Source organism: Cynocephalus volans, chromosome 8 (genome assembly GCF_027409185.1).
Source record: "Cynocephalus volans isolate mCynVol1 chromosome 8, mCynVol1.pri, whole genome shotgun sequence".
Lineage (NCBI taxonomy): Eukaryota > Metazoa > Chordata > Mammalia > Dermoptera > Cynocephalidae > Cynocephalus > Cynocephalus volans.
This window is the reverse complement of record NC_084467.1, coordinates 141,072,939-141,100,363: the sequence shown is the minus strand read 5'-3', so window position 1 is coordinate 141,100,363 and position 27,425 is coordinate 141,072,939. Positions and strand designations below refer to the sequence as shown.

The 27,425-nt window shown below is 37.1% G+C and overlaps 2 protein-coding genes across 2 annotated transcripts; one reads left to right on the top strand and one right to left on the bottom strand.

Annotated features, from left to right (window-relative positions):
- The first annotated feature begins 335 nt into the window (after positions 1–335).
- Positions 336–26,175, top strand: LOC134384407 (testicular spindle-associated protein SHCBP1L-like). The gene is made up of 7 exons (XM_063105927.1): positions 336–523; positions 4,214–4,402; positions 9,597–9,702; positions 21,875–22,028; positions 23,226–23,476; positions 24,327–24,449; positions 25,924–26,175. The coding sequence occupies exons 1-7, from the start codon at positions 336–338 to the stop codon at positions 26,173–26,175; spliced, it is 1,263 nt and encodes a 420-aa protein (XP_062961997.1).
- LOC134383484 (polyadenylate-binding protein 1-like) lies at positions 18,122–20,489 on the bottom strand. The gene has a single exon (XM_063104586.1). It carries the CDS (start codon positions 20,487–20,489, stop codon positions 18,579–18,581), a length of 1,911 nt encoding a protein of 636 aa, XP_062960656.1. The 3' UTR covers positions 18,122–18,578.
- Positions 26,176–27,425: the final 1,250 nt, after the last annotated feature.

The following is a 27,425-nucleotide window of genomic DNA, read 5'->3' as shown; positions in this document are numbered from 1 at the left end:
CACCCAGTCACTTTTCAGGAAAAGCATAGAAGGAGCACAGAGCCAGCAGCACTGACAGGTACAGAACCCATCAGGCATCTTATAGGAATGTGTGCAGTCAGCTCCTGGGAAGGACTGACGGCTCCCTGAATTCTTGGGCTGGATTTGGTGAGCACGAAAGGAACAGGACTCATGAAGGGTTGGGAGAGGTTTCTCCAGTGGTTGGTCAGTCAACCTAACTTACCTCAGTTTCCAGCCCAAAGTCAAATTCCACGATGGAAATAGAGCCAGCAGGTCCGGACAGCCGGGGACAGCTAGGAGGGAAGGAAAAGTGATAGGTGAGTCAATGAGAGGCGATGAAGTGTCGCCAACACACAGACGGGGCGAGGGCAAGGGGGCCGCTCCCGAGGGTCCAGGCCACAGTCCGGGCACGGCGGACCCCCGGCGCCCCTCACGGTGAGGCTGACCCCCAGCCCAGCCGCGTCCCGCTCTCTGCGCCCGTATCAGGTGCTGCAGTAGCCGCAGCCACCACGGCACTGACGAGGCACTGACGACCGTTTCCAAGGAGCCTGCACCAGCTGGGGTTCTAGAACCCACGCTGGGTCCTGGCTCGAGGGGCCGGGGGAAGGGCGGTGCATGGCCCCGAGAGCACGTCACTTCCGCCCCGGTCACTAAGGCCGGCCTGTGGCCAGACACTGGAAGAGCCTCTTGGAGTTAATAGTATAATTTGATGTCTTTGCATTGATCTGTCCCAGGGAGGATGCCTCAGGGTGTGTGTGCATATGTGCCCACATGTGTGCACGATCTGTGCATGCGTATGCATGTGTGTGCCCACACGTGTGCATATGTGCGTGCGTGGGTGCCATACATGTGCACTCAGCATTTGTTCACGGCGATTATCATCTTCCAGCGGGCCTGGAGCCGTATGCGTTGCAGCACACTTTGTATTCTATGTCATTTTTCCTATGATAGGTAGCAAATTCTCTGAGTTGATTTTCATGAGTGCTGATTGATTTTCACCAAACCATTTTACCTCTTTCAGTCTCTGCCTTTTGTGACTTTTGGCAGGTAGTTGCAGACTTAACAATTGTCTCTCTCTCCAGGTGCCTCAAAATGTCCTTATTGTCATTGTGTCATTTGCAATCAGAACTAATCAGTCAGGTGGATGAAGGCAGGTGTTTTTATGTCTGTTCTCCAGATAGGGGTCACTGGTGTTAGTGGACCTGTCCTGGTTCCGGCAGTTCACAGGTGGCACAGCTAGGATGAGAAGTCAGGTTTTCCTCCTGCAAGCGTCCTTTCCTGTTCTGTGCACAGAGAGGTGTCTGTAACACACCGTTCAGTGACAAACCGATGCTGACTCGTATGTACATGGCAGGTGTGTTTAAATATGTACACACATCTACAGAAAGGTCTAGAAGAACATTCTCCAAACTGTTGAAAAAAGGTCACAGGATGTTATTAGAATGAAGGAGGAGTAGATATTTTGCTTTTTTAGTTTATGTTCATTTGTAAGATTTACTTTTTTTGCAATAAATAATGAGTTTCATCATTTTAAAATGAATAATTATGAGCAGTGAAGGAGTAAATGGTGTGTTAGTGTCATTGGTTTCTGTCTATAATTTTGTGTTTCTCTCTGGGTGTTCTTTTCAGTTAGGAAATGCTGAGGGGTCATTAGGTTGTTTGTCTCATTGTTAGGCTGACGTTGTTATTGACTGTCACTGTGTCATGTGAATGATCATTTCTCCATGTCTGTTTTTCCATCAGTGTCATCGGGAGAGTCTCTTCTCACTGAAATATTAAGAAATGTTAAGCGAGCAGGGATATTAATTAGATTAATTCATTCCTATTTTGAGAAGTGCAAAACTTCTTCCAGAAGTCCTGGAAGAGTCAAGCTGCTAGGGGCTGGCTGGGTAGCTCAGTTGTTAGAGCACAGTATTATAACACCAAAGTCAAGGGTTCCGATCCCGTACTGATCGGCTGCTTAAATAAAAGACTCAGAGAGTCAACCTGCCGTATGCAAATGTCAGGCTTTCCTGTGTTCTAGGCTGTCACTCCACCTGTGTGCACCACTGATCTGGGCTCAACGTTTGTCAGGAAGGAAGGGAACGTAGTCACAGAAAAAAAAATTTTTTATAAAAATGAAATATTTAAATACCACTTAATCATTTTCTTCTTTAATTCATGATATTTGGTTTTGTAAAAGAAAGAAGAAACAATGATTGCTTATGTGTGGGCCCTCAAAAAATAAATGTCCATTGATTTCATTTTTACTTACGTTTTCAATTAATCCCAGAGTCCAGATTAATTTCTTCTAGCTTTCTGGAAGGGAATGAAATTTTTGTTTATAATTTTATGTAATCTGGACTAAAGATATGGAGAGTATTGAGTTATTTCTATGATTTTAATGGTTTTGTGTCATCTACTCTATTTTTATTTATTTATTTATTTATTTTAAAGGTGACCGGTAAGGGGATCTTAACCCTTGACTTGGTCTTGTCAGCACCACACTCTCCCAAGTGAGCCAAGGGCCGGCCCTGTGTCATCTACTTTAGGTGTAGATAATTGAATATTATAGTTCCAAATGCCTTAATGTCTACGTTAGTGAACAGTGATGTACACAGTAGTGAAAACAGTTATTAACACATTTATTTTCCTTCTGTTTGTACTTCAGTTCCAAAAGTTCAGCATTAAATTGGCTTTAGTTGTATTTATACCTCGATCACAGTTCTGCTCCTTGCATTGAGACCGAGACGGGAAAGTGAGACACACCTGTGAAAGCCCAGCCTAAGTCTCACATAGAGGGATAAGAACTTTTAGTTTAGTTATAGTTTTTAAATTAAATAAACAATTTGTTTGAAGTATAACTTGATAATGATAATTTTAAAATTTGCTAAAAGATTTTTCTAGCTGAAAGATTTTTGGTCAGTTAGGTCTTTAGCTACGACAAGGTGTTGTGTTTCTGTCCATAGAACATGCGCGGGTTAACACGTGGTCCCTGTCATCTTTTCCAGCCATCCTCAGTGAATGTGCCTGGGCTGTGGGGTGGGTGGCTGCTGATGAGGCTGCTATTCTTCTGCACCGGACACAGCCCAGCATGTGCCCGGTTCAGGAGTGTCCGTAGAGTCTTCTTTGAATATAAAGCATAGAATAATAATCGCACTCCAAATATGTTATCCTCTTTACCTTTCAGCTCGTTGCCTCTTCCCTTGAGTGAGGCGCTGCCCCTAACCTAAGACAACACACTTGTGTTATCAGTAACGTGTCTAGAGGGAGCTGTACACACACAAGGACTCTGTCTCTTTCACCCTGGGACCCGGGCCCTTGTTTCACCCAAAGTGAACTCTGCAGGTGACCTGTAGAGACATCAGAGGAAGTCACCTTCACGGTGGTTTTCCTTATCAAGTTTTTTCCTTTATTTTTCAGAGATGTAACTTTTCTACCCTACTGTTTCTCTATCTTCAAACACTCTCCTCATTGTAATTTGAGAAACAAAAGGATTTTTTTTATATTCAATGTTCTTTTCTCTTCATTTTTTGGTTGCTTTTTTGAAACTTAATTGATTATACATATTTGTGGGGGACAGAGTTGACTATCAATATTTGTGTATAATATGTGATGGCCAAATCAGGATAATTAGCTTATTCATCATTACAATACATAAACAAAAGCATAATTTTAAGGGGATATTTTGGTACTCATGTTGAAACCCTGGAGATCTTTGTAAAATTAAATTTATGCATTTATCTTTTCCAAACCCAGGTACTTCCTTCCATCAGATGGATTTCCAGCCTACTGGCAGGCAGTTATTTCCTAAACTATTAGTATGGTAGATCTTGTGGCCTCTGATTTGAGCAAATCCAGAACTGGAAACCACATATCCCACTGTGTACAGATTGCTTTGAAGTTATTTCAGGATTCACGAAAGCGTCTTCTACATGTCTTTTTCTGCCCTGTATGGGTTTTTCCAAAGGTTAGGTTTCTTCTTTTTTTTTTTTTTTTGGTACCTTATCAGTCTCCCCTCACCACTCAATCACCACTTAATAAGTGTGGTCAGCTTGTTTTAAGGTGCTTAAAATTCATTGATGTTTCCAGGAACTTTTGGATAAATTGACCACCTGTTGGCCACCTGCTCAAGTTTTCTCAGGGTCTACCCGGGACAGGCTTCTGTGCCCAGGGCTTGTTTTGAGTGCCCACAGCCAGTTGGGTGCAGTGATTATCCATTTCTCATTCTCAGTGCAATCGCTTCAATCCGGAGGGCCTGGCTTGACCAATGCGCAGAGGACTTCCGAGAACCCCCTCACTTCCCGTGCTTACAGAAGCTGCTGGATTACCTCAAACGGATGATGCCAGGCTCTGACCCAGAGCGAAGAGCACAAAACCTTCTTGAGCAGTTTCAGAAGCAAGAAGTGGAAACTGACAGTGAGTACTGCGTTTGCTCACAGGGAAAAGCTAGATTCTGATTTCCAGCCTCCATGTGGAGGAAAGCTCTCCCTGTACTGGTTGACTAGGAAAGCTTGGTGCCCTCAGAAGACAAGCTGCTGGAGGACTGACATGGGTGTAAAATTCTCAAGGTTATTGAAGTGCTAATTACAGAGCCTTACAGCTTTAGAGCAAAGAGGGGGTTTTTCAAGACCACCTAGTTTGCTCCCTATTTTATAGATGAGAAAACATTGGAAACTGTGGCTGAGAGAAGTTAAGTAATTTCCTAGGGTTTCTTCTGTTACCAAGAAGAAGAGGGTATTTTTAAGATGTCAGTTTGACCCAAATTGATCGATAGGTTCAGTGCAACCCCAGTGAAAATCCTAGCAAACTATTTTGTAGATATTGACAAACTGTTTCTAAAATTCATATGGAAAGTCAAAAAACCTAGAATAGCCAACAAAGAGGGAGGACTCATACTACTACCCAATTTTAAGCCTTTCTGTAAAGCCATAGTAATCAAGAGAGTGTGGTCTTGGTAAATAATAGATACACAGATGAATGGAACAGAATAGAACGTTCATATATAGTCCAGAATAGAGAGTCCACACAAATAGTTGACGATCTTTGACAAAGGCACAAAGGAAATTCAATGGAGAAATTATATTCTTTTCAGCAAATAGTGCTGGAATAACTGAACATCCATATTAAAAAGCATGAATGTAGACCTTTCACAAAAATTAACTTGAAGTGGTCCATAGACCTAAACATAAAACTGAAAACTTTAAGACTTGTGGAATAAAATATAAGAGGAAACCTAGGTGACCTTGGGTTTGGCAATGAGTTTTTAGATACAACCACAACTGTGTCATCCATGAGAGAAAAAATTAGTTGAACTTTATTGAAATTAGACCTGCTCTGCAAAACACACTTACCAGAATCAAAAGACAAGCCACGGATTGGGAGAAAATACTTGCAAGACACATATCATATAAAAGTCTTATATCTGAAATATATAAAGGTCTCTTGAAACTCAAGCATAAGATGACAACACAATTAAAAATGGGCAAAAGACTTGAACAGACATTACACCAAAGAAGATACATGGGTAGCAAATATGCATATAAAAAGACACTCAACCATTTTTCATTAGGGAATTGCAAATTAAAACATGGAGATACGACTACATACCTATTAGAATGGCTGAAATCCAAAAACTGATAAGACGAGTTCTGGTGAGGATATGGAGCAACAGGAACTCTCACTCATTGTTGGTTGAAATGCAAAATGGGTACCACCTCTTTGAAAGGCTGTTTGGCAGTTTCTTATAAAGCTAAACATAATTTAGCCATAGCACCCAGCAATTGCACTCCTAGTTGGTATTTACCTAACCTGAAAACTTATATTCACATAAAAACCTGCACAGACATAAAAAGGATCATAAAGGAATACTATGAACAATTCATGCCAACACATTAGGGAACCTAGATAAAACAGGCAAATGCCTAGAAAGATAAAATCTACCAAAACCAATTCAAGCAGAACATAAATTCTGAACGGATCTATAACAAGTAAGTTCATTGAATTAGCAAATGGAAAACTACCCACAAAGAAAAGCCAAGAACCAGATGTCTTCACGGATAAATTCTAATGAAAGTTTAAAGAAGAATTAACACTAGTTCTTCAAAAACTCTTCCAAAAAAATAGAAGGAAACACTGTCCCAACTCATTCTATGAGTCTGATATTACTCTGATACCAAAACCAAGGACATCACAAGAAAACTATAGACTAATAAATGAATTTAGATGCAAAATTCTCAACAAAATACGAACAAACTGAGTCTGTTCACATACAAAAAGGACAAGACACTATGACCAAGTGGGATTTATCCCAGGAATGCAAAGTTGTTTTCATCATATCGAAGAGATACCTGTACTCCCATGTTTATTGCAGTGCCATTTACAATAGCCAAAGGTTGGAACCAGCCTAAATGCCCATCGGATGAGCGAATAAGGAAAATGTGGTATATCTACACAATAGAATATTACTCTGCTGTAAAAAGAAGAATGAAATACTACCATTTGCAGCAACATGGATGGACTCAGAGGAAATTATACTGAGTGATTATAAGCCAGGCACAGAAAGAGAAATACCACATGTTCTCACTTATATGTGGGAGCTAATAGAAATAAATAAATAAATATACAAACAAGGTGGGGGGGGACACACAACAATCACAATAATTCCTTGAATTTGTTAAGATAAGTGAACAGATATGATGTTGATGGGGTGGTGGGTAAAGGGGAGAGAGAGTGGGGGGAAAGGAATTGGTAAAGGGACATGAAAATCAGCTACAGTGCATATTGATAAATTAAAATGAAAAAATGAAAATCAATCAATATAATACGATATTAATAGAATTTTTAAAGTCACGTGATCATCTCAATAGACACAGTAGAAGCATTTGACAATTCAATACCCTTTCATGATAAAAACTTTGAAGAAACTTGTTATATAAGGGAGTTTCCTCAACCTGTTTAAAGTCATCTATGAAAAACCCACAACTTCACACTTTGTGGTGAAAGAACGGATGTTTTCCCCCTACAATCAGGAAGAAGACAAGAATGTTCCCTCTTGCCATTTATATTCAAATTGTACTGGAGGTTCTAGCTAGAGCAGTAAGGCGAGAGAAAGAAAAGGCCTCCAGATTGAAAAGGAAAAAGTAAGATTATCTCTACACAGATGACATGATCTTGTATATTAAAAATCCTATAATGAAATGCTACTCAGCAATATAGAGAAACAAACTGCTAATACACACGGTAACATGGATGGATCTCAAAAATAGGCTGAGTGAAAAAAGCCAGACCCAAGAGTGTATAGTATATTATTCCACTTTATTTATTTGTTTATTTCTTTTTGGTAGCTGGCTGGTAGACAAGTCCCATTATTCCACTTTAAAATTCCATTTAAAAATTCCAAGAAAGGAGTGGAACAACAGGAACTCTCATTCATTGCTGGTGAAAATGCAAAAGGGTACGGTCACTTTGGAAGACAGGTTGGAAGTTTCTTACTAAACTAAGCATACCCTTACCATACGATCCAGCAACCAAATTCCTTGGTATTTACCCACATGAATTGAAAACGTGTATCCATACAAAACCCCTGCACACTGACGTTTATAACAGCTTTATTCATAATTGCCAAAACTTGGAATCAACCAAGATGTCCCTCAGTAGGTGAATGTGTAAATAAACTGGTATGTCCAGACAATGAAATGTTATTCAGCACTAAAAAAAAAAAAAAAAAAAAAAAAAAAGACCTAGCAAGCCATGAAAAGACATGAAAGAAGCTTAAATGCATATTACTAAATGAACAAATTTAATCTGAAAAGGCTACATAAACTGTATGGCTCCAATTATATGATATTCTGGAAAAGACAAAACTATGAAAGCAGTAAAAAGATCGGTGGTTGCCAAGGATTAGGGGAGAGGGAGGGATGAATCGTCAGATCACAGAGGATTTTTAGGGCAGTGAAACTACTCTGTGTGATACTATAATGGTGGCTACATGTCATTATATATTTGTCTAACCCCCAAGAATGGACTGTGCCAAGAGTCAACCCTAATGTAAACTAAGGAGTTTGGGTGATAATGATGTGTCAGGGTAGGGTCACCAATTGTAACAAATGTACCACTCTGGTACTGGGGGTCAATAGTGGGGAAGGTTGCGTGTGTATAGGAACAACGGGTGTATGGGAATTCTATGTAACTTTTGCTCAATTTTTCTGTGAATCTAAAACTGCCCTAAAAAATAAAATCTATTTTTAAAAATTTCAAGAAAGGGAAATCTATAATGACAGAAAGCAGATCAGTGTTTACCTGGGAGTGTGTGTAAAGGATGGCTGCAATGATGCATACAGAAACTTATCAGTATGATGGAAAGGTTCTATATCTTGATTATTGTGATTTTGAGTTAAATGGGTATGAACTTTTGTGAAACCTCATGGAACAGTTAACTTAAAATGAGTATATTTGATGTAAATTATACCTTAATAAATTTAATTTTTAAAAACTCACTTATATACCTTCGATTTAAAACTAACATAGCATGATAAATTGCTATGGTTTCCTCAATATTTAGGATGCTTTACTCTTGGAGTAGCTGGTAATTTGGTACATGATGAAAAAATGCATGAGCAGTTCTTTATCTCTCAAGATCAAAACCACTTGCTTAAATGGGTATAAAAATGCTGAGTGGCTTGATTTTTAAATGTCTGAGAAAACTTTGGGAGACACTGCTAATATGTTGAAATTCAAATTTTAATAATTTGCACAGAAAATTCTTAGAAACAATTCCCTGAAATATTATGCTTTACTAAAATATTTGATAACTGAGATATAAGCTAAAAATACTGGCACTTAAAGCTGCATCCCCTTAGCATCAAGCAATAATCAAACTGTAGAGAACCCAAAAAATGATACCTAAGGAGATTGTTGGTAAATCTATACCTACTGGCAAAGGATTGTTGTCCCTTTTGGCTGATAGTAATTATGAAAGACAATAGTTAGAGTGAAATTTTTTCTCTGACTTTGCTTTGGAGACACTTAAATGATTAAGAAACGGGAAACAGGAAATATAAAGAAAAGCAGAAAGAAGAGAAAGAAAGGAATTAATTAGAAATGCTGAGCAGCAAACAATATGAAAACAACTAAGAGAAGCCATAATAGTTCTGCTGCGAGGCTAACAGCCAGCTCCTCTATGGAAACCATATCCTTTGAAACAAAACAATCTGTGAATTGAACAAAGTATCAAAAATTAGGTATGTCCCAAAACACTTTTATGCCTCAGTATCACAGATATCACCATCTCTGTTTTGTGTGAGTCTACAACTCAGTGGATTATGAAAGTATAATCAGGAAAATTTTCTACAGGAAGGTTGAGGTGGCTGAGGCAAAGGTTGTAGTAGGTTGTGTACAGATTTCCAGGTACAATCCATTACAATAACAAGATTTTAGAGTTTAAAGGTAAAAAGATCTTAATCATTACATCACTCTCAAGTTGCTCATTACTCTCAAGGAGCTTATAATTAATGAAACGTTTCTTAAAGATGCTTGGTACCAAGTTTTTATTTACTGGGTAGAAATAGAGTATTTTTCATGTTGATTTAATCACAAATAAATATTTTTAACTATAGAGTTCATGGACCTTTCTTTCCAAGAATTCTGAGGCGTAGGAAAGGAAAAAGAGACTTTGGAAAGACTATAACACATATTGTAGCAAAAGCGATGACTACTGAAATGGTAAATATACTTTATTCTTATTTGTTCATTTAAGTTTTAGCTGCACATATTCAGAAAAGAAGTTCTTGTCTGATTCATTAATGCCTTATTTTCCCCATTACATCCAGCTCAGCAATTGGCATATAATAGGTACTAAATAAATTAACGTTGACTACAATTTACTGAGTACTAAGCTTGTTGCCAGGTACTATGCTCGTTGCTATTGGGAGGCTGAGACACAGATGTAAAAAAAGATTGCATTCAGGGGAGATATAGCATTGAACGATACCCACAGTCTTGCGTCTTCATACATTCAGCCAATTTTGGAGATGTGGACAAGTAAGCAGACAATTACAATCAAAGCACAAAATGATAAATGCTATGATAAGGGTATGTATAAGGAGCACATAGAATGGCGATATAAGACAGAATTAGGAATTCTGGCAATGCTAGCTAGAAGAAATAACTCAGCCTAAACCTGAAGGATGAATATCAATTTAGCCAGCCCAAGAGCAAAAAGTGTTCTAAGCCAAGGAGTAAATATTTCTATTTCACTGGACCTCTCAGTAGCATTTCACAGCTCTCTCCTTGAAATATTCTCTTCCTTTGTTTTTTACTATACTGGTTTTTATCCTCTCTAGGTGCTTTTTTCCTCATACCCTCTAAAGTATGGGTACTTGTCTTTTTACTGCTCTATATTATCCCTAAGTGATTAATCTTCTCCCATAACTTCAATTATATATATTTGTAATCCAAAATGTACATCCACAGCCCAGACTTTTTGTTCTAAGCCCCAAACCTACATGGCCGACTGCCTATTGCTCATCACCACTTGATTGTCTCGCAAGTACTTCAACTCAGATGTCTGCAATTAAATTCATGGTCATATTCATTGACTTGCTTATATTCTGTAGTTCTCTGTTTCAGTAAATGGCACAACCATCTACCCATTGCTAATTACGGTTTTCTGGGAGTGTTTTTCCTCCTAACCTTCATCACCTTCATACACTCACTTTTCTCCCTTACTTTAACCCCACATCCTTGTGTAAGCCGTATTGTTTCTTCCACCTGCTGAGCCACTGCTCTTCAGGTCTGAATTTAAATGTTATTTCCACAGAAAAAGGCTTTCTAAACCTCTCAGAACACATTAGACAGCTATATACAATTACAGCACCCTGCACTTTTCCTTACTGGCACTTCCCCATATCATGACTATATATAGTACTTTTTGTGGCTATCTATTGACTGTCTCTGTCGCTCAAATATGAGCTTCTTACGAGCAATGACTGTGTATTTACCACTCCTGGAATCACCTAGCATGATGCTTGGCACATGGTGGGTGCCCATCAGTTTTTGTTGAATCAGTAAATGAGTGTATATGTGACAAGAGAGTATGGTGCATATGAGGGACTGAAAGAAGTCCACCAAAGCTGGTCTTTAAAACCTAAGAGGACAGTGGCGAGAGATAAAGCTGGCTTATTAGACTGCTATCCTACCCATTTTTACCATTTTCACTAAAGTTTAATTTCCTTTTAATTGCTTATTGGATTAGACCATTCGATAATGTTAATTATTCTACCAATATCTTTGTAAACATCTTTTAAAACATCTTTGTAAGAAGTAAGGTATAGGTTTTGCTTTTATCCCAGCCTTATGTTGTCATTTTCACTTTACTTCTCACTTTTGCTTTCATATCTGTTCTGGCTTCATTTTCTTCACTTTCCTATTGGACAGTGAGAAATTTATTTTATTTTTATCCAGCACTTTGCTATCCTGTCTTCATTTGTGTAATTATCCCTGAACTTTAGAGGTCAGGTAAATGAGAGGAGGACTACAGAGGAGCCGGCATCATCAGCTTCTATTTTATTTAGATCTTTGGTTTTAAATTTATCTTTGAGGTTGACAAATTGGTTTGATAGTCATCATAGCTATGCACATAGCCTTTAACAATTTCCTCAGCTTGGAAGATACTTTACTCAGAATTCTTGCTCTATACTCTCCCTGTAGTAAGTTTTACCCATGCCCATCATCTTTACAAAGTGGTGTGTGGAAAGACATGGACTTTGTAGTAAGATAGCTCCAATGTTCAAATACCCTACCTGAGATCATTTGATAACTATGCAGTCTTGGGCAAGCTGCATAACCTCTCTGAACCTCAATTTCCTTATTTGCAGAGTGCTTTAAAGAGAGAGAGAAAAAAATTGTGTACTGGCCTGGTTGAGAGCATAGGCTTTAAGACCAAACTGCCTGGATTCCTGGCCTTGCCACTTACTAGTTATATGATTTTCAACTAGTTACAAGGGATCTTCCAAAAGTTCATGGAAATATTCACATTATCTTTCATTTTATTTTTTTACAAACTTTTTGAACTCATATTTAACCCATCTGTGCTTTCGTCTTCAAATGTAAAATGAAGATAATAATACTGTTCCATATTTACAGAGTTGTTGTAAAGATTAAAAACATACGTATTTGTAATATGCTTAGAATAATGATGTAGTGGACTGAATTATGTCCCCCCAAATTCCTTGAAGCTTGAATTGTGTCCCCCAAGTTTTATGTATTAGAAACTTAGCCCCCACTGTGACTATTAAGAGAGTGGGAAATCCTATTATGGTAGTTGAAAGGTGGAGCCTTGAAGAGGTGATTGGATTGCAGGACCATAGTGTAGTGAATGGATTAAAAATGGTGGTCAGGGTAATGGTTCTGAGCGCTTTCAAAGAAGAGAGTTTGACTTCCGCTCTGTCTGCTCTCTGTGCTTCCACCTCATTGTAATGTGAGACCCCTGGGTCACTGTCACCAACACCAGATGGACTTTGGACTTCCCAGCCTCAGAAACTGTAAGCAATAAATTTTGTTTTCTTTATACATCACCCAGTTCCAAGTATTTTGTTATAGGCAATGGAAACAAACGAATACAAATGCCCTGAACATAGTAAATGCTCAATTAAGAGTTGACCACCTGTTCCAGTTCCTGAACTAAAGTTAAACATTAGTAATTCTCCCAGATTTAGAGAAACAGCGGTGTCTCCACTGTTGATCACAGGCCTCTCTGCGGCTCCTTCTTTCAGTCTAGAGGCAGTATAGTATGGTGGTGAAGAACATAGACTTGGAAACCTGGGTTTGACTCACAGTTTTGCTTCTTAAGATTTGTATGAGATTAAATAAATTACGTGGTTTCTCTTATTTCCTCATCTGAAAAAGAGTAATGAAGTCTATACCATAGGGTGTTAGGCTTAAGTAAAATAATTTACATAAATCTTTTAGCTAAATGCCTAGCACTTACAAACATATCAATTGCTATTGTGATTTCTATTACGGTATTCATGTCCAAATAATGTAGCCATTATTGTCAGATTTTTCCTCTAGTGCTACAAAAGGTGATAACCATGTCTGAAAATATACCCAGTACAAAGAATTCAATTAATTTCCTTCCAGTCATATTACTCTGATAGGGACACTTATCCTTCCTAGTGCCTTAAACTGGAGCCTGTTCAGATATAACAAGTTAGTAGAAGTTTAATGTGCTGTTAGGTTTGGTTGGCTAAAATTTATTGAGGACTTTTGCATTAAGATTTTTGCATTAGGTAGTCATAAGAAACATTAGTCTATAGTTTTCTTCCAGTGTCTTTGTCTAGCTTTATTATCAGAGAATGCTGGCCTCAGAGAATGAGTTAGAAAGTGTTCTCTCGTATTTTTTGGAAGAATTTGAGAAGAATTGGTGTTAATGGCTCTTTAAATGTTTGGTAGAGTTTACCAATTGAGCTGTCTGGTCCTGTACTTTGTTGGGAGGTGTTTGATTACTGATGTAATCTCTTTACTTGTTATTTGTCTGTTCAGATTTTCTATTTCTTCTTGAATCCATTGGAGTAATTTGTGTGTTTTTAGGAATTTGTATACCTAATCCTTATTGGTGTGAGATCAGCGTATTTGCTGGTGTGCAATTGTTCATAGTATACTCTTACAATCATTTTTATTTCTTTAAAGTCAGTAGTAATGTCCGTACTTTTATTTCTGATTTTAGTTATTTGTACCTTCTTTTTGTTTGTTTGTTTTTTTGTCTTTTTCGTGACCGGCACTCAGCCAGTGAGTGCACCGGCCAGTCGTATACAGGATCCGAACCCGAGGCGGGAGTGTCGCCGCCGCGCTCCCAGCGCCGCGCGCCACGGGCTCGGCCCTGTACCTTCTTTTTTTAGTTTAGCTTGTTTTGTACATTTTGTTGATCTTTTCAAAGAACCAACTTTTGATTTCATTAGTTCTATTGTTTTTCTATTCTCTATTTTATTGATGCCTTCTGTAATCTTTATTATTTCCTTTCTTTTGCTGCCTTTGGGTTTAGTTTGCTCTTCTTTTTCCAATCCTCAAGATGTAAAGTTGGGTTGTTGATTTGAGATCTTTCTTTTTTAATGTATTTACCGCTATAAATTTTCCACTCAGCTCTTCTTCTGCTGCATCCCGTAAGTTTGGATACGTTGTGTCTTTACTTTCATTCATCTCAAAGTATTTTCTAATTTTCCTTGTGTTTTCATCTTTGATTAATTGGTTGTTTAAGAGTATGTTGTTTAATTTCTACATATTCCTGAATTTTCCAGTTTTCTTGTTGTTACTGATTTCTACTTTATTTTAACCATGGTCAGAGATGATCTATGTATTGAGACTTGTTTTGTGACCCAACATATGGTGTATCCTGTGGTATGTTCCATGTGCATTTCAGAAAAATGTGTATTCTTTTGTGTTGGGTGTGAGTCTGCATGTGTGTTAAGTCTAGTTTGATTATAGTTTTCTGTTTTCTTATTGATCTAGACGTTGTAGTTATTATTGAAAGTGTGGTATAGAAGTCTTCAACTATTATTGTGGATTGTCTACTTCTCCCTTCAATTCTGTCAATGTTTACTTCATATATTTTGGGGCCTTCTTCATATATTTTTGGACTGTCTTCTTGATAAATTAATTCTTTTGTCAATCTATTATGTCCTTCTTTGTCTCTAACAACAATTTTTGATTGAAGTTTATTTTGTCTAATATTAATATAGCCATCTCAGCTCTCTTTTGATTACCATTTGTGTGGAATATCTTTTTCTATCATTGCACTATTAACCTATATGTGTGTTTGGATCTAAAGTGAATCTCTTGTAACATCATATAGCTAAATTATTTCTCTTTATCCTTTCTATCAGTCTCTATTTTTAAATTGGTGATCTTGATTCATTTACATTTAGACTGATTACTGATAAGGGGAAGTACTTCTGCCATTTTGCTATTTGTTTTCTACAATATCATTTTTTTGTTATTCAACTCCTTCAATACTGTCTTCTTTTGTGTTTGATGATTTTTTTTTCCGGTGTACCATTTTGATTTGTTCCTCATTTCCTTTTGTGTATATTATTTAGTTATATTCTTGTTGGTTACCATGGGGATTATAATTCACATTCTAAATTTATGATAATCTAGTTTGAATTGATACCAACTTAGTTTCAATAGCATATAAAAACTCTGCTCCTGTACAGCTCTGTCTCCCCTTTATGTTGTTATTGTCACAAATACATCTTCATACATTGTCTGCCCATTAATATGTATTTATAATTATTGTTTTATGCATTGTTCTGTTAAATCATACAGTAAACTAAAAGAGGAGTTACAAACCAAGAATACAACAATACTGTCTTTATATTCACCCATGTAGCTACCTTTATCAGAATTCTTTATTTCTTTATATGGCTTTGAGTTGCTGTCTATTATTCATTTCATTTCAGTCTGAAGGACTCCCTTACAAGAAATGCTTTTCTGGGAATGTCAGTTTCTTCTTCATTTTTAAAGGATTGTTTTGCTGGATTTCTAGTTCTTGGTTGACAATTCCCCCCCCACCCAGCACTTTATATCATCTCACTGCTTTCTGGCTTCCATGGTGTCTGATGGCAAATCAGCTATTAATATTATTAAGGCTTCCTCATATGTAATGAATTGCTTTTCTCTTGCTGCTTTTAAGATTCTTTGTCTTTGGCTTACTTTAATTGAGATGTATCTTGGTGTGTTATTTATTTGTGTTTATTCTACTTAGAGCCCATTGAGCTTCTTGAATGTGTAGATTCATGCCTTTCACAAAATTTGGGAAGATTTTAGTCATTATTTTTTCAAATATTCTTTCTGTCCCTTTTTCTCTTTCCTCTCCTTCTGAGACTCCCATAATATTCATATATATACTGGTATGCTTGATAGTGTTCCACTGGTCCCTTTGTCTCTGCTCATGCTTTTATGCCCTTTTCTTTCTGTTCCTCAGGCTGGATAATTTCTAATGTCATCCTACTATCAAGATTGCTGATTCTTTCTTTAGCCAGCTAAACTCTGCTGCTGAACCTGTACAGTAAAATTTTCATTTTATCTACTGTATTTTTCAGCTACAGAATTTCTGTTTGATTCTTTTTTATCTCTTTAATTATATTCTCTATTTGTTCATACATTGTTCTCTTGGTTTCCTCTAGTTCTTTGTCCATGGTTGCCTTTAGCTCTTTGAGCATATTTAGGACATCGATTTAACATTTTGTCTGGCAAGTCCAAAGTCTTCTCTGGGCTTGTTCAATGATAGTTTCTGACAATTTCTTTTTTTTTTTTTTTTTTCTCCCTTTGAATAGTATAGGTCACAGTTTCCCGTTTTTTTAAAATATCTTGTAATTTTTTATTGAGAACTGGACATTTTGGATATTAAAATGTGTGGAAATCAAATAGTACTCTTGTCAGGGTTTGTATTGGTTGTGGGAGACTAAATTTGTTTGTTTGTTAATGACTTTTTCAAACTACTTTTGCAAAGGCTGTATTCCTTTTTTGCATGACAAGTTAAGTCTCTGTCATGTTATCTCTGTTATATTATCTCAGAGTGACCTGATAGAGATTTTCCTAAATGCCTGCAGGTAAAAATAGAAAAAAGCTCTCTTAGTCTTTTCAGACTGGCTGAGCTGAGGCACTCTAAAGCTTAGCCAGGTTGCCTAAAAGTCTGCTTTGGCTTTTGCCTCCTGCTTGTGCAGGGCCCAAAGATCAGCCACAGGTTCAAGCCTATGGTCCTCTCAGATCTCTTGTGAGCATTTGACCAGCCCTGGGCATGTGCATTTCACTACAGATACCCCTGTATAGGAAGTAGTCCTTTCAAGCCCTTATTCCTTCAAGAATATTTCTTCCCAGTCTCTTCCTTTGAGGGCTTTTGCTTGCCTCTTTCTCTGTCCCTTTTCCCAGGCGACTAAAGGAAGTATATGTCTTTAAATGTTCTCATCGGATGCTGCCTACAAAGCTGGTCCAGCCTGAGGGAGTGAAACAAAGGTCAGTTTCTTTGTGTCGGTTCTTCAGGGAACTGTCAGTATGCACAACCACAGTATTTAGAGAAAAAGATCCGTGTTGCACCCCACCTTATCCTCTGCAAGCACCAGCAAGCCACACCAAGAGTGCAGGCTGCCATCCCCACTGCTGCTGCTGAGATAGGAAGTGGAGGATGGTAGGCAGGTAAGAAAAAAATGCCACAGTGCTTTCTTACTGACTTTTAGCAGCCTCTTCATTAAGCACTCCCTTCTTTGCTGTGTTTGATTAGATCCTAGAGTTCTAAAGAGTTGAATCTGTCAGTGTTTGCAAAGTTAACATTTGCTTCAGTGGAAGCAATTCTTGGAGCTCTCTTTACCATTTCTGTGATCTCACCTCTTTCTTATATCTTTAACCTCTCCTCTTTATTCTTGAATACATGAGACATATTCAATTCTATTTTAAGTAACAAAACAATATGTGCCTTAAACACCACACCTCTATATCTTCCCTTGCAGAGCAAAACTACTTGAAATATTTATCTGCACTTATCTCCTTTTCTTTCACATTCATGTGTCTGCTCACTGTGATCTAGCTTCTGCCTCTAGAATACCCCTGAAAATGCTGTTGTGGTCCAGTGGGCCTTCCTGGGGCCAAATGCGGTAGGCACAATGGAGCATCACCATTTTATGTAATATTTTGAGACAAATAATACATTGAGACATATTCAGTAGGTTTGCTGATTTAGGAAAGATTAGAAGTTTCACATATATCGGGAAAAAAATGTTCAGTCTCGCATATCAAAGGAATGTAAATGGAAACAAGGCACGGTGAAGATTTTTTGTTTATCAAAGTGGCAAATTTTTTAAAAACAATTTTAATGCTTTGTATTGATGAGTTTGCAGCAAATGAACATTCTCAAACCAATTTTTAATTGATTAAACTTTTCTGGAGAGCAATTTGGCAATGTGTATCCAAGAGGCTTAAAATGTTTATACCTTTTGATTCAGTAATTCCCTGTCTATTAATTTATCCTAAAGAAATAACTAGAAGCATGCATAAGGATTTATTTTTTGTAGTATTTTCATAATATTGAAAAATTGTAAACAATCTAAATAAGAGTAAGAAAATCATGATATAAATTCTTTTTTTTTTCACTGTTTAAGGAATTTTTATTAAAGCAAGAATTTTATAATCCAAATTATGTTTCCTTGCTCAGTTATCAATCCTGTTACCTCAAACAGAACTGACATTCTGAGCTATTCCACAGTAAAGAATTACAAAATTAAAGAAAGGAATGCTTTAAATTTTTGTACTTTGCTGAAAATTCTTTTTCTTAGGGTCTATAAAACATTAATTTGTTTTTATATTTTACTATTTTTTTGTGTGTTTTTTGTTGTTTTTAAATCAATAAGTAATCTAGGACTAGCATTATGTTTGCTAGACCTGGCATTTGCTCGGTACATAAGGTTCAAAGTTTCCTTTCCTTTTTTTTTTTTTTTTTAAATTTATTTTATATTTTGCAATGTTTTTTTTCCATAATATTTAAGTTTTTCAATGTTTAGATATTTTTCTTCGGTGAAGCACAAGTTTCTTTTCGTGGTCCCTGATCAATTTTAAACAGTTGGAACACCAGTGGCACTGTTAACTGCTTTCTGGGCAGCCTCTTTAGCTTGGTGGGCTTGTAGTACAGCTACAGCTTCATCAACCTTAGAACGGAGAGATTCTGGAGACTCAAGCATATGAAGCAGTTCTGAATTATCAATTTCCAACAACATGCCAGTGATTTTACCAGCAAGAGTAGGGTGCATGGCTTGAATAAGAGGAAAGAGCCGTTCACCCAACATTTGCTTTTGCTCTTGAGGAGGGGCAGATGCCAACATGGAAGCAGTCAAAGGTTCCTGACCTTGTACATGAACAGCAGGCTGTTGCATGGTAACTTGTGGCTGTGCATTAAGATGTTGTTGAGGATTGCGAACTCCCGCAGCATATTTGTACTGTGGAACGGTGCGAACAGCAGGAGTAGCTGCAGCAGCAGCAGCTGCAGGACGTGGACCCAGTGTCTGTGTTGATGTGTTAGCAACACGCTGTGTCGACATGACTCGTGGAACCTGTGAAGAAGCTGGTCTCATAGTACTAAATGGTGGTCTAGGAGCGGCTGGGCGGATAGCACCGGGCATATTTTGGAATGGATGAGGTCTGGCACCCTGAGCAGTCCAGTGAGGACTTGGTCTTAGTTGAGCAATTTGGCTAGGAGGATAGTATGCAGCACAGTTCTGAGTCTGTGGGATAGCTGCCATGAAGTAACCTGAAGGAGGTGCTGGCTGGTAGGGGTTGATCACAGGGTTGGGCACAGCTCGTACACTTGCCATTCTCTGCATATACTGGTTAGTGAGGTGAGCCTGGCGTTCTTCTTTGCGCTGAGCTAAAGCTACATACAATGGCTTGGTGGCCACAATTCTACCATTCATTTCTGTAACTGCTTTAGTGGCTTCTTCTGGGGAGGAGAAACATACAAAACCAAACCCTTTGCTGCGACCACCCTCCATCATAACCTTTGCACTAGTGATTGTACCAAATGGAGAAAACTCTTTCCGGAGACGTTCATCATCAATACCATCATCAAGATTTTTCACATAAAGATTAACACCCTGGTATCTGGTGATCCTATCTTGCTTCATCTGTTCAAATTTGCGCTTAAGTTCCGTCTGCCGTTCCACTTTTTTCTGAGCTTGACCAACGTAAATTTGTTTTCCATTGAGCTCCTTTCCATTCATTTCATCCACAGCTTTCTGTGCATCTTCATGCCTTTCAAAGCTTACAAATCCAAATCCTTTGGATTTTCCACTTTCATCAGTCATTACTTTCACACTTAAGGCAGGTCCAAACTTGCCAAAGAGATCCTTAAGGCGCTCATCATCCATATCTTCTCCGAAATTCTTGATGTAAACATTGGTGAACTCTTTTGCCCTAGCTCCAAGTTCAGCTTCTCGTTCCTTACGAGACTTAAATCGTCCAACAAATACTTTGCGATCATTTAGAAGCATCCCATTCATTTTTTCAATAGCTCTTTCAGCTGCTTCCTGTGTCTCAAAATGTACAAATCCATAGCCTTTGGAACCATTTTCATCACAAACCACCTTACATGAAAGGATGTTACCAAAAGCAGAAAATGTATCATACAGTGCTTTATTATCAATGGATTTGTCCAAATTTTTAATGAATATGTTGCCTACTCCACTTTTGCGAAGTGATGGATCGCGCTGAGACCACATGATGCGAACTGGCTTGCCCTTTATAACATCAAAATTCATGGTGTCCAAAGCACGCTCCGCGTCCGCCGGCTGCTGGAAGTTCACATACGCGTAGCCCAAGGAGCGGCGGGTGATCATGTCCCTGCAGACCCGGATGGAGAGGATGGGCCCGGCCGGGCTGAACTTCTCGTAGAGCATCGCCTCGGTCACGTCGGGGTGTAGGTCTCCCACGTAGAGCGAGGCCATGGGGTAGCTTGGGGCGCTGGGGTTCATCTCGGCACGGCTGCCCGCAGGGCCACAGGCCGCGACGGCCGCAAGACGGGGTCGATCGCTGCCGCTGGTTGCCGGCTGCCGGCTGGGAGCGAGGGTGGCGGTGTCGGGTCCGGGCAGCGGGAAGGCCTCGGTCTCTTGGTTCCTTCTTGGAGCTGCTGCGGGGCCGCGGGCGGGCGGGTCGGTCTCGGCTGCTTCACCGGGTTATTTTATAAAAGAGGAAAAAAAAAAAAAAAGTCTCCGGCGGGGGAGACGCGGATTTTTTGTAAAATTTTTTTGGGTTTTTTAAAAGATTTTTTAAGATTTTTTTTGGATTTTTTTAATAATAAATGTGTGTTCCGAGCCCGGAGCACACACTCCGCACTCTCAGCACTAACCGCCGGGGAGAAGGGGATGATATAAATTCTGAGACATCTGTATAATTATGTAATCACTAAAAATTGGGCTTTGAAAAAATACTTAAAGACATGGGGAAATGTAATATAATGTAATTAAAAAATAAGAATTCAAAACTATATCCAGTTTATGATATGATATATTGGTATATGAATAAATGAATATATGTGTGGTAAAAGTAATAGAAGGAAATGTCTATGTAAACAAAGGTTTTATTTAAGTAAAAGTTTACAATTTTTCCTTTCTTGTTAAACTTGCTTTCATTCTGTATGTTTTTAAATAACAAACAAGCACCACTTTTATAATAAGAAAAAAGATTTATGAATGATAATTCCCTTTCCATTGGAATAACAGAATAATAGGCTTTTTTTTCAGAATATATTTTTAGTTTCCAAATTTATACCTGAAGCTCTTCACTCTTCAGGCCACTGATAGTGAAATTGTCTCATCTTTTCTACTCCCAGTGCAGATTCTTGGTACTTTTTATTTTTAGCTCCAGAATCTTTAATATATAATATTTTATTGATTTACAAAATTGGTGTGTCAGTTTGAGTGAAAGAAAACAAATAGTGCATAGGAACAAGCGTGAGATCTGGTGTCATACAGATGTGGACCTAAAGCTCGGCTGCATCACTCCTCACTCTGTGTCCTTGGGCGACTCTTTTATCCCCGTGAGCTTCAATTTCCTTAGGTTTCTAGCAGGGATAAATGATGACTTATCTCGAAGAACCGCTGTGAGGCTTAGCAGGTAATATGTAAAGTTCAAAGTATGATTTCTGGCAAATGGCTCATACCTAGTATTTAATAACTATACAATTATTAGTGATTGTAAAGAAAATTTCATTTCATCATTTCCTGAGTTGATGGACTGATACGTTAAGCGTTTAATGAACAAATACCGTATAGGAAAGGCTTTGGGGAAAAGCACTGATTAAAATGATATGTTTCAGTTTAATTTATTGTTGAAGGTGCACTGTTTTATGTCTTCTTAGGTGAAGGACTTATCGTCAGACACACTTCTCCAACAGCATGATGATTTGGATTTGGCTTTGGATAGCTGTTATAGTGGAGATACAGTAGTTATTTTTCCAGGAGAATATCAAGCTGCAAATCTGGCTTTATTGACTGATGACATCATTATAAAGGGTTAGCAGGGCATTCTTTGTAGGTTTTTACAGCAATGTATATTGGACTAATTTTGTATTATAAACATGCTTAATGGAATTATTGGAAATTCGAAGAGTTTATATTTCATGAGAATCCTTATGTGCTTTTTACCTATTCCGTAAGATGTGTTTATATTTTCTATTGGCTCCATCTACATTTTTACCAAAACGACTTTTTTCTTATCTATTTCTTTCTTTCTTTTTTTTTTTGTGTGTGTGTGTGTGTGTGTCGTTTTTCGTGACCGGCACTCAGCCAGTGAGTGCACTGGTCATTCCTATATAGGATCCGAACCCGAGGCGGGAGCGTCGCCACGGGCTCGGCCCTTTCTTATCTATTTCCACTGTTCTTTATATCACTTTAGTAAGAAAACCCAGATATAAGGTTATATTAACAGCATCTCCTCAAAAGGACTAATTTACTTGCTAACTTAGAAAAGCAGCATTTAGTAAATTTCTTTTATGATCTTAACATATTTAGTAACTCTAATTCTACCCTTTTAACTTTGAAGTAAGGATATTCCCATTGTCTAGCGAAAAGAGCAGTTGACTTAAACCTTCCTATCTATTGGAAAATCAAGCAAAATGTTCACTACATTTTGATTATTTTAATAAGTAGTATTTTGCTGAACTATATGGGTAATAAGGATCATATAAGCAATTTCAAAAATCTGTAGTCTTGTTTGAGAATCCAACCCCTTATTTTTGGGTGTGTTGTTAAGTTTAAATAATTGCTTTGACTACTATAGAGCAAAATTAGGGGTATGATTACTTAATCTAAGTTAATTCAAAAGTCTCTGCCAGTCTTTTCTAGTTATAGTAATTAATTACAGTTTTGAAACTAGGTTAGGCTATGGTATACTTTTTGTATCTTAGACATTTTGTACATGACTGCTGACTGTAAGATTTGGGGAAATATACAGCAGAATGAGTATGTTGAATAAATACCAAAGGTACATTTAGATTGATTATAAACCCACATTTTTCCATCATGGCATCAAAATATAGACAAAAAATTACATTACAGTTAAGCATCTACTTAGTTAACAATGGGATAAGTATGTAACTTGTTTAAAATATTTGAAAGGAAAACAGTAACAGCAAGCATTATTGAATGAATAAAGGCCTTTAAACCTGGGGATTACTGACTTAATTATGTATTTTTGTCTCTATGAATCAGGAATTGGAAAGAGAGAGGAAATTATGATTACTTCTGAACCTTCTCATGACAGTTTTGTTGTGTCCAGAGCTGACAATGTAAAACTAATGCATCTGTCTTTGATACAGCAAGGGATGGTTGATGATATCGTGGTAGTGGAATCTGGTCACACGACTCTAGAAAACTGTATATTAAAATGTGAAGGAACAGGAGTGTGTGTTCTCACAGGGGCCGCTTTGACAATTACAGACAGTGAAATAACTGGTGCCCAGGTATTTCATTCTATAAAAAGTACAGCTTTATACTTTAAGTGATCTTAATATGCAAAGTGTAACAATTTCTCCATCTTTGAAAGGAATTATAATAAAACTTGGAAACTGGTAGAAATCAACAAAACGAGGATAAGTACAGCATGTCATAGTACACTTAGGAAAAGAGAACTGCCTAAGTCCAAAGTAAGGAATCATTACCTTTAAGTGTGATTTTCAAAACATCCAGAAATTAGTGGCTAGAAAACAAATCATGAGCCAGTTACTTGAAGGCTTATTTAAGAAGAAATAAGGACTTACAAGCTCTCAGACATTGCTGTAAATATTGTGCTTAGTTCTGACAGCTTTTGAATAATCAGGACATAGAAAACTTGAGTCTTCAGATAACATTCACCTAGATCATTAAAGTACCAGAGAATTGAATGAGAAAAAGGTGTAAAGGAAGAAGAAAAACAAGAGGATCTTTTAAAGAATGACTTTTTCATTTCCAGTTAAAATGAGGAAATACACGTTAGCAGCACTGTGGAGGATTTACAGTAGGTACAAATTTTTATTACTGAAACAATTGCTTATAGAGGTTTTGGACTCCCTTCTAAAGAATTTGAGTGGGAGAATAAGGTAACGAACTATATGACCTCAACCTTCCTTCTAGGCCAAATGATTCTGTAACAGAGATTTCGTTTTCAACATTTGTAAACATTCTCTCTGCAATAAATTGTTGCATTTATTATCACATATATTCACGTAACTTAGTGTTTAGATTGCTAATATAGAATTACAGTTTTCAAGTGTAAAGAAAATTGTGGAGGATTTGTGTGTTTTGTAGATTGTTTTATTTGCTTTTAATTGACAGGGTGCTGGTGTTGAACTATATCCTGGGAGCACAGCCATTTTGGAAAGGAATGAAATTCATCACTGTAATAATCTCAAAACCAGTGATAGTTCGAAAAGCACTTTAGGTGGAGTTAACATGAAGGTATTCTCTTTTCTTAATGTAGAATCATTGTAAGACTAGTAATTTGATAGTAAAATGTTAGTTTTAGTCTTAAAATTTAGTCTAAATGCTATCATTGATTTGGAAAATAGTATAAGTAATAATTAAAATATGGTTAAATGATGTCTGATGGGAAACAAGTTTAGCCTTATAATTTAATAATTTCAACTTAAACTTCTAGCAAATAACTTTGCACATGAGAAAGTAGATAGGTTTTGCTCTTTTAAAAATATTTTAGATTTTTCATCATCAGATCTATAATACATTTTGGAAAGTAAAGCAAATTAAGAGAATAATAATATATTAAGAAACACTTCAAGTATTACCTTCAAAGTTGTGTAAAATGATTTAAGCTAACCAACTAAAACATTAATAGCAATAATTTATAGGTAAAATGTCTTCCCATTTTTTTTTTTTTTTTGCTTCTGTAAATCCTTTCTAGGTCCCTCTAGGCTTGTATAGTTAATAAGTTTTACGTTTATGATGTTTTCCCCTAGAACTCTACATTCTAACCAAATGAGCTAACTAGACAGCCGTTGAACTTTACATTCTACTTCTTTGTTTTATGAATGTACATTTTGTCTCCTCAAATAGATTATAAATGACTTAAAGGCAGGAATTGTATTTTATACTCAAAGTGTGAGCCATGGACCGGCAGCATTGGCATCACATGGTAGCTTTTAGAAATGCAGAATCTTGAGCCTTACCTAACATCTAGAGTTAGAATCTGATTTTTACCAAGATCCACAGGTGATTGATATGTACATTAAGTTCGATAAGCATAGTTTATAAAATCTGACAAGGTCTGGCACCTGCCTTCTCCAAACTCATCTCCTTCCACTCCTCTTCACATGTATTGGAGCCGCACTGGCTTTCTCTGTGTTCCCAGAAATTATTAACCTTATTCTGGCTATTACCTTTACTTGAAACACTTCCTGTAGATCTTAAGGTGTAGACCTCATTATTTATATCTGAACATAATTGTCCGTCTTCAAAGAAGCCGTTACTATGAAGGACACTTCACTGTGAAGAACACGCTAAACTGAGTGGTGGCTCCTCCCTACCCACTCCTGCTATCGCATTGCCCTATTTTATTTTCTCCGTATCACATATTATTATCTGAAGTTATTTATTTTCAGGTTTATCATGTTATACTAGAGGTCAGCTTCATGGAATGTATCTCTATCCAGAATCAGTTTTGTTTTGTTTTTTAATCAATAACTGATTAAAATAAATTGAAAACCTCATTTAATATTTCCTCATTAAACATTTTTGTAGTTAATATTACATTAATCAGTGCCAGAAAAATAGCACTTGTTCAAAGTTGAGTCTCAGATGTTTTAAAGAAACCTGTTAACTCATGAATAAGTTAATAGAGTAATTTTTACATGTTCATTAGTTCATATTTTTTTAATAAGAATTATTGAAAAACTAATTTCCTCAAATAATTTAACAGGTTCTCCCAGCACCCAAACTGAAGATGACTAACAATCATATTCACAACAACAATGGCTGTGGAGTAAGCATTCTTCAACCAACTGAGCAATTTTTTATTGTAGCAGAAGAAGCTCTCAACAAAGGGGCTGCTTCAGGAGATAAAAAAGATGATCAAATGCTTTCCAAAGTAATGCAAAACCTGAATCTGGAAATGAATAATAATAAGATAGAAGCAAATGTAAAGGGGGATATCAGAATAGTCACAAGTTAAAGCATCTGGATTAATGTTAAAGTGTATATTTCAAAAATTTGTTGAATAAATAATTCTCATATCCCACAGAAATGGTAGTTTTAGTTCAATTCAAAACATAAAAAATAAACATTTGAATGCTTTCAATGAATGAGTCTTTCAACATATTTTTTAAATAATTTACTTTTTAATAGCTTTATGAGATATAATTCACATACAATAAAGTCTACCCTTTATAGTGTGCAATTCTGTGGTATTTAGTATATTTTTAATATATGGTATAGCCATCATCACTATTTAATTCCAGAAACAAATATGGCTTTATACATTGTTTTTTAATACTCCTACTCCAATAGAAAGCATTAGGTGTTCTATGTAGAGAGTAGACAAAATTAAGTTTATAGACAATTCCCAGTTATCTGTACTAGTCACCAGAATAAGGTAATATGGCACTATATTAAAATAGAATTAGGTATAACTGCAAGAAACAAGGAAATCCAGAATGAGAGGTAAACATTGTAGACATGTATTTCTCACTCATATTCAGGAAGTGTGGAGGTACTCAACGCTGATAGATGTTCAGTGTTGGTCCTCAGTGCAGTTCTCGTAGGTAGGTGTTTCATGTTGTGAGAAATCCAAGTTTCTTCTGTCTTGTTTCACCATTGTATGGTTTCTGTCAAAAATCTCCTCAGAGTCCAAGACAGCGATTATTGCTCAAAACATTATGTCCAAATTCTAGCTAAGCAGAAGGGATAGGACCTTTCTACAAAGTTGCACACATTATTTCAACTTTCATGCCTCTACCTAGAATCTAATCACATGGATACACCTAGCTGCAAATGAAACCAGGAAATAGTCATCTTTACATGATGGCCATGTGTCCTGTAAAATAGGGGGTTAATTTCCTAAGAAACAACAAATGGTCTTTTTCACTAAGCAGAACTTATATTGACTTAAGGATGTGAAAAGAAATAAGCACTCAGGTTCAAACACTTCAACCTTTGACTTTTACTTCTTCATGTTATCTGTAACCTAGCAAAGATGACTCCGAATTGCCATAGAGAATCTCCTGAGGCCAAGAGCTGATAATTTATTTTTAAAGGCGTGGTTGTTCTACAGTGTTTCATTGAACAGCCTCCCCCCCCCCGCCTTTGTTTAAAGAAGAAAATCTATAGGCAATTCCATAGGTTTTATTTAAACAACATCTTATTTAGCATGTTATAAAAGATAATTTCAGCAATTGTCCATGGGGGCATTAACAAGAACAATCT